Genomic DNA, 8,299 nt, shown 5'->3' with positions numbered 1-8,299 from the left:
CTCCCCATCCCATACAAGATACTCTCGAACGTACTGTGTAAGAGATTAAAATCCAAAGACTACGAAATAATTGGGCCCAATCAGTTTGACTTTAGGCCTGTTAAATCCATCATAAATCCATGCAAAACTGATACAACTTTGCAGGATGACGATTGCCCATACACGCTCCTCAGTTAAAATAGAAAAGAACCTATCCGAACCGTTCAATTCCAAATGAGGTTTCAGACAGGAAGACAGCCTATCAAGTGATCTCTTAAATATCCTGCTGGAGAAGATTATATGAGATGCAGGTGTGAATAGGCATTGCACACTACTCACAGAAGAACAGATACTACTCGCCTATGCCGACGACATCGATATTATGGGTCGGTCACCGGAAGAAGCAATTGCAACCTATCATAATATCGAAAGAGAATCAACGAAATTAACTTTGGCAGTAAATAGAGATAGAACAAAGTGGATGATATCAACTTCCACAGTGCCATGTAAACCCGAGCAGATAAAGAAAATGGAGAAAAATTAAAACTACAACTTTCATATAGTCAACAACATCTATTTCGGCACCGCCGTAACCGAAACAAATAATACCAGTTTTGAAATAAAACGAAGGATAATACTGCTACCCGTGCTGTTTTATGGGTCCGAAGCATAGGTACCAGCGAAAGCAGATGAGTTAGTACTTGGAGTGTTTGAGAGAAACAGCTTTCGCAAAATATATGGACCAGTTTGCGTTAATGGATTACATGGGCGTCTTATGTGCTGTATGACGGCGATATCATAGTTAAACTCGCAGGGGATAATTTTACTTTCCTATTATTGTGATTCTAGATCTTATTTATACAAGACCTTATTTTAATGATTAAAAAAACACTAGTGTTAAGTAATCCATAACATAATGTTGTAATACTTATTTTTAATTTATAACTATGAGGAAGAAAAAGAAGAGATCCTTGAATGTACCATACGAAATCCGAGTCGTAAAAATCATATCTTGTCTAACAATGTATTTAAGTACTCTGTTCTCAACGGTAAACTTTTTTTACAAACAAAAATGTTGCTCATTATTCTGTTTGACAACGTGATAACGTATCGAAGTCTCCGATATATCGATTTGTTTTTTAAGTGTTATTTAGTTTTAAGTATAAAACAAACATATGCTCTGTGAATAGCTTTGGGGGGGGGGGGGATTCCAAATATATGATGTAAAGCGAAGGTCGTAGATGAGTGGACTGTATGTAGCAGCTTGTTATTCCTCAGGGTTGGGGAATAACAAGCAAAGAAATAGAATACCCACAGCAACACCGCAAAGGAGTAAAAAGCAAAACACAAGTTTGGTTTCAGTAAAACGTTATAATATGTAAGTTTATTTAAATAGGGTTAGTGGGTTAGGTAGATGTTACGCTAGGGAAAGAGATGAAAAGAGGAGTTAGAATCTTCAAACCTTACCGATCGAACGCTGATGACCAAGTGTTTGATGGTAAGTTTCTAAAAAGGGCATGTAGTCAGGAATGTTCTAATTCCATATCATTCCTTTAGTACAAACTGACATGCCTTTTAGCATTCTATTACAATCAGAGTTGGGAAGTACAATTTAACAATTTAATTCAATTATAATTCAATGGTACAATTAAATTCAAGTATTCAAAACAAAAAACAAAATATAAAATCAAATGTTAAGGACAGGATTGTCCATGCCGCCGGCCTTGCATCTACGCAACATCTTCGCAGATAACTGTTGCCACACATTTCAGCGCCTCAGCGAGCAGCTGTTTCTGCAGCAGCTCAGACGGCTTGATTTCTGGTCGTTGGCTTCTTGTCCTCAACTTCTTGCGTCTGGGGGTGGCTTCAGTCGTCGCTTTCTTCGTGTAGCGGTTGGCAACTTTGGGGCTTACATATGCTGGTGTGAGGGCGGTAGGAGGCACCGGAATTTGTGGGTGCAGCATCGTATGGTGCTGGTAGCCGCATTTTCGACAGGTGGCGGCTGAGTGGCAGTCCTCCACCTCGTGACTCCGGGCCAGGCAGTTCATACAATATTTGTGGTTACGGACGGTCACCCTCCTATCTGCCACCGTCATGCCGCAGAAGATTCGGCAGTAGCGGAGCGAGTGCCTCTCCAAACAGATGGCGCACTCATAAATCTTGTTGAGATTCATTTGCTTTGAGCCCATTTTTTTTCTGGAAATGAAGAAGGTAAGTAAGGTTTTTACGGATTAGAAGAAGCCAATGAAATGAGGTGAAATGTGGGGTTAGATGAGGGTTAGATGTGGATTTAAGCGGTGATGTTAGTGTTATTTAAGGCGAGTATGAATGGGAGGAAGTTTATGATAGTGATGAGTCTAATGGATCTTGGTCCAAGAGAGGTAAATAACAAAGTTTGACTATGGGACGAGTTATTGTACCAGACGATATCCGTATATCCGCGACTCGAGTATTGTCGTCGGATCCTGGATGAGTCCGGATTATTCTCCCTAAACGCCAGTCGTTAGGAGGTAGCAGGTCATCCATGACCACGACCAAATCGCCTATCTTCAAGTTCCGATCCGAACCCTTCCACTTATATCTCTTATGGAGTGCCTTAAGATAATCTTCCCTCCACCTTATAGCGAATTGGTGATGAAGGGCTTTGAGTTTTGTCCATCTGTTGACCAGGGACAACCTCTGTGAATCCTGCTCAGGAAATGCCATGATAGGGGACCCCTTAATAAAGTGGCCGGGTGTCAAAGCCGTCAAATCACTCGGATCAGCAGAAATCGCTGATATGGGTCTGGAGTTGAGAATTCCCTCAATACGGGCAAGAAGAGTAGCAAACTGCTCGAAAGTGAATCGGTGAGCCCCAGTAATTCTCTTAAAATGGTGCTTAAAGCTCTTCACTGCGGATTCCCACAATCCGCCCATATGCGGTGCGTAGGGAGGAATAAACTGCCATTCGAAGCCATGACTGGAGTACTTCTCGGCTATATCGTCTGCTGAAGTCTTCACGAAAGTCATGAATTCTCTTAGCATTTTTCGGCTGGCGCCGACGAAATTTCTACCATTATCGGAAACTACCCTCTGGGGTAGCCCCCGCCTTCCGACGAATCGTGTGAATGCAGCCTCAAATGCTGCAGAAGAGAGCTCGGAACATGGCTCTAAGTGTATTGCTTTCGTCGCGAAACAGACGAAAACGGAAGCATATCCCTTTACCATGGGGGAGCGGCGTAAAGTAGAGCTTTTAAGCTCGAAAGGCCCTGCAAAATCGACTCCAGTAATGTGAAAAGGAGGAGTCAGAGCGCATCTCGAAGGAGGTAGTGGAGCCATGATCTGAGCACATGGTCTATGCTTAAAAATGATGCACGTCCTGCATCTGTGTATGACGCCCTTTACCCTAGGCTTGAGTCTAGAAATATAAAACTCCGTTTGGACCATTCTGCACATAAGTGTGCAATCGGCATGAGCCAGGAAATGATGTAAATGGAGTAGGTACAAGTGGCATAATCGGGAATTTCCGGGTAAGATCACGGGATGTCTCTCATTATATGGAAGAGAAGAATCAGCCAGTCGTCCATCAACTCGCATGACCCCTTCGCGATCCAGAAATGGATTCAACACCTTTAGTGAACTTCTCTCGCTTATTGCCTCGGACTTGCCTAACAGGTCGTATTCATCATGATAAAATTTCCTTTGAGACAGTGAAATTAGGCGAATCTTAGCAAATTTCACTTCCTTATGCGAAAGATATAAAGAAGTATTCTTCTCGGTAGAGCGATATCTACTAAGACAGTTGCCGTAGAATCGAAAAATATAAGAGACCACCCTTAGAGACCGAGTATAAGAAGAAAACCTCTGCAATATGTCGGATTCTTCATTCGTCTCGTGAAATGTCTGTACCTTCGAACGCCTTCCCAACTCCGGCGACTCCAAGGGATTGTTCCTTGGCCATGACGAACTTGGTTGAGTCAGCCAACATGGGCCATTGAACCATAGAGGGTTCATATTCAAATACTGAGGTGTACATCCCCTCGTGCCAAGATCGGCAGGATTATCATGCGTCGGGACGTGACGCCAAACACCATTAGGGACAAGATCGTGAATCTTTGAGGTTCGATTAGCAACATATGTCTCCCAAGACCAAGGCGGCTTTGAAAGCCAGCCGAGTACTATCGAAGAGTCCGTCCATAGAGTTATGCTGCTGATCTCGTAGTCGCATGTAGATAAAACATAATCGACCAACTTGGCAAGGAGGTATGCACCATTCAGCTCCAGCCGTGGGAGACAAACAGGCTTAAGAGGCGCAACCTTGCTTTTGGCGACCAGAAGATTAGAGAAAACCACAGACTTCTCGTTCTGACATCGCATATAAACGCAAGCGCAGTATGCAGCTTGTGAAGCGTCTGAAAATCCATGGATTTCTATGACGTCGTCAGGGACAAATCTAATCCATCTGGGTATAGAAAGGCTCTCCACGTGATATAGATCGGAGACAATTGCATCCCACGCAAGCTGAGAATCCCTGCCGAGAAAGTCGTCCCATTCAAGTCCTTCTAACCACAGTTGTTGCATAAGAATCTTGGCCCTAATAATAATAGGTGTGATCCAACCAGCGGGATCAAATAGCTGGGCAATTGCAGAGAGAATTTTGCGTTTCGTCATTTCATGACTTGACTCAACGGGTTTGACGGAATAACCAAAAGTGTCAGTTAAAGCGTTCCATTTGATTCCCAGCGTCTTAGCTGAACTTGACTCCTGGAAGCGTAAAAATTCAGAATCGTAAAGATCCTCAGGTGAGAGATGAGCCAGTAGCTGATTATCGTTGGCAATAAACTTCCTAAGGGGAAATCCTGCTTGTTTCAAAACCACAAGCAGGTCCTTCTGGGCTTGGACCGCTTCGTCCACAGAGAAGCCTCCGGACAATATATCGTCGACATAGGTTTCTCGTCTGAGAATACCTGCGACATGAGGATAATCGTGTTCTGAATCTGACGCCAGTTGTAACAGTGTACGTATAGCGAGAAACGGAGCGCAATTTACGCCAAAAGTGACGGTCCTAAGTTGATAGTCCTTAACCGGACCATTCGCTTCGGGTTTAAACAATATCCGCTGGTATGGTCTGTCGTGGGGATGAACAAGAATTTGTCTGTACATTTTCTGGATGTCTCCACAGAAAACGTATCGGTACTTCCTCCAATTGAGAAGCACAGAAGTCAAATCAGACTGCAATGTGGGTCCTACGTGAAGTACATCATTCAATGAGTAGCCAGACTTTGTCCTTCGAGAAGCGTTGAAAACAACTCGGACTTTCGTCGACTTGTGCTCAGGGCGTACAACGGCGTGATGGGGTAAATAAAAAGAGTTAAATTTACCCTCCATGGATATCTCACGAGAAGACGTTTCTTCCATGTGATTAAGAGTCAGATATTCGCCTAAAACAGCGTTGTATTGAGATTCTAATTCGGGTTCTTTCGAAAGATTTTGCTCCATACGATTATACTGAGCAAGAGCCAAGAATCTAGACGATCCTAAATACAAAGAGTATGAGAATTCGTCTTTGAACGGTAACCTCACCATATAACGACCGTCCGATATTCGAGTTGTAGTTTTCCTGTAGAATTCTTCACAGAACGCATCAGAATCTGAGACGAGAGGAGACGAGGGTATTTCTTCCTGTTCCCAAAACTTCCTGAGAAGATCGCTTATTGCGGGTTCTTCTGGTTTGAGAACGTTCACAGAGAAAGAGAATACAGTTTCAGCTCGCATTGGGCCACTGAGCACCCAACCGAATATAGTATTGTATGCTGAAGTGTCACCACAAATATTCTTCTTGATTCCTTCAATATTGATGAAACGTTCGGAATCATTGCCAAGAACTAAATCAATTTGGGCTGATTTATTAAAATGGGGATCCGCCAGATCGAGATCTTCTAAATCTGAAGGATGTGGTATTTTGAATGAGTAAGACGGTAAACGTCTGGTTAATTTTGGCAGCACAATTGCTGAAATAGTGAAACGTACATCGTGTTTTTCGGATACCACCACTAATTGACATTCTTTGTCAGAGATCTGAGTTTGTTCTCCAATACCGAAAATTTCGAATTGGGCTTTAGTAGTGGGAATTTGTAATAAATTCTGAATTCGTTTTGAGATAAATGTTCGTTGAGAACCCGGGTCTATTAGGGCTCTAACAGTGAATAATTCTCCCTGATGTTCAATTTGGACTAAAGCTGTCCTTAGAAGAATCATATCGTTGTTTGAGGCAAAATTTGCTTGAACACCGGAAGGACGATTTTGTCTTGATGTAGAAGGAATATCGTCTTGTGACTGATAATTTGGTTCTGCGTCACTTGACTTCGTCTCGGAAGTTTGTGGTTGAGAGACATTATTGTTGTTATCAGTGGTTTTCCTAAGATGGAGAAGACTGTGATGTGCTTTGTGACAAATAATGCATGTATTTTTGCTTTTACAACTTGCTTTTAGATGGTTTGAAGCCAAACAATTATTGCAAATTTTATTCTTGTAGACAAAGTCTATACGCTGTTGTGCTGTAAATTTGCGAAAATCTGGGCAAGTCCTAATTGAATGTTTGGAAACACAAACAGGACATGACGAATTTAGTTTCTCTTGGGAGTGATACGTTTGAATTTTGGCAGATGAGTTATTTGGTGACTGAGTCTTGGCAGAATTTTGAGACGGGATGTTATTCTGTTGTTTCGTAGACTTAATGCTGGTGATGCGTTCTACAACCTCGAATCTGTTTATGAGGAACTCGTCAAGTTGGTTCCATGTCGGTAAATCTCGGTGGGATTTCAAAGATTGTTCCCAAAGAGAAAGAGTTTCATCTGGTAATTTCGTCGATACCAGATATATCAAAATCGGATCCCAACTTTCGACGTCAACGTCAAGTGTCTTGAGAGTACACAGACAATCATTTACTGCCGATTGGATTCTCTGAATGGAATCACTATTCTCTACTGTTGCTGTAGGAATATTAAAAAGCATCTTCAGCTGATTGTCAACAAGCACACGCTTGTTTTCGTAGCGGGATTTCAGAGCACTCCATGCTATGTCGAAATTCTCGTCACATAAGGTGTACCTTTTGACGATTGCACCAGCGGCACCTCTGGTTTTATTCCGCAAATGGTAAAGTTTCTGAGCTTTCGTTAACTTGGGGTGGTTAACATAGACTGCCGTGAACATATCACGGAATGACGGCCATTCCTCGTAGCCTCCTTTGAAAATCTCAGTGTCACAAGGCGGTACCTTAATGCAGCTGTTTGAGACTTCCAGAGACGTGTTTTGAGGAATATATTGCTGTTGTGGTATATAACTGGGGATAAGACTGTGTCTCGTAGACTGTCTAGTATTCCCGCTAGCTATTCTGAGAATATCCAGAATTTGAGATCTGGCTGTGTAATACGCCTCAGAACTGGCGTTGAAATTTATCTTCGCATTTTCCCTGAAGTCCCTGGTGTTCGAAGACCTTGGAGACAGCATAACACCTTCATAAGTTGCCTGTAGCCTTTGCCAACGGCTCTCCAAGTCCTCTAGTTTCACCTCCAAAACCGAGTCGGTTTGGTCAGAAATGTCACTTTGTTCAAATTGTGTACAAAATGAGATCAAGTGATCACAATCGAACAAAAATTTATCGTTGTTGAGGGAAGTCTCCATAGATGCACCACCTGTAATTCCGGTGGAATTACTGTGGTCAGTAGACCCCGATGTCGGATTGGTATCCATACATCCAGTGTCCCCTGTGCCGGTCTTAGCACCTTTAGTCGTCAGACTCATCTCGAAAAAAGGGAAGAACAGAACTGTACGACAATGACAAATATGATATGGATGGAGTCAGCTATTCATGGTCCTCCGCAGCCGTTCACTGGAAACTGCAAGAAAAACTCACACACACAACAGAAGGTAAAACCAAACCAAAATCCCAAAGTTCCCATGTTAGTTGTGTGAAGCACCGGTAAGTGCAAAACCATTTTTTGTTCTCTTGAAGAAAAAACATTTGCAAACAACCGCGAAAAAAATCGTACAGAAAACAGGAAAATCGAACTAATTATCATAAAAAGTGCTCAAAATTTCAAAAATTCCATAAATTTGAAAAATCTGTGATAAAATGTGATCCGGCTCGAAGGACCATGAATAGCTTTGGGGGGGGGGGATTCCAAATATATGATGTAAAGCGAAGGTCGTAGATGAGTGGACTGTATGTAGCAGCTTGTTATTCCTCAGGGTTGGGGAATAACAAGCAAAGAAATAGAATACCCACAGCAACACCGCAAAGGAGTAAAAAGCAAAACACAAGTTTGGTTTCAGTAAAACG

General features: G+C 42.4%; 1 protein-coding gene across 1 annotated transcript; it reads right to left on the bottom strand.

The window, feature by feature from the left end:
- Positions 1 to 1,709: 1,709 nt before the first annotated feature.
- LOC131996984 (uncharacterized) lies at positions 1,710 to 7,761 on the bottom strand. The gene is made up of 2 exons (XM_059367204.1): positions 4,475 to 7,761; positions 1,710 to 2,175 (listed from the first exon to the last, which is right to left on the bottom strand). Exons 1-2 carry the CDS (start codon positions 7,759 to 7,761, stop codon positions 1,710 to 1,712), a joined length of 3,753 nt encoding a protein of 1,250 aa, XP_059223187.1.
- Positions 7,762 to 8,299: the final 538 nt, after the last annotated feature.

This window comes from Stomoxys calcitrans, chromosome 1, assembly GCF_963082655.1.
Source record: "Stomoxys calcitrans chromosome 1, idStoCalc2.1, whole genome shotgun sequence".
In the NCBI taxonomy this organism is placed as follows: Eukaryota; Metazoa; Arthropoda; class Insecta; order Diptera; family Muscidae; genus Stomoxys; species Stomoxys calcitrans.
Note: the sequence above shows the minus strand (reverse complement) of the source record. Positions and strands in the feature narration are given on the sequence as shown.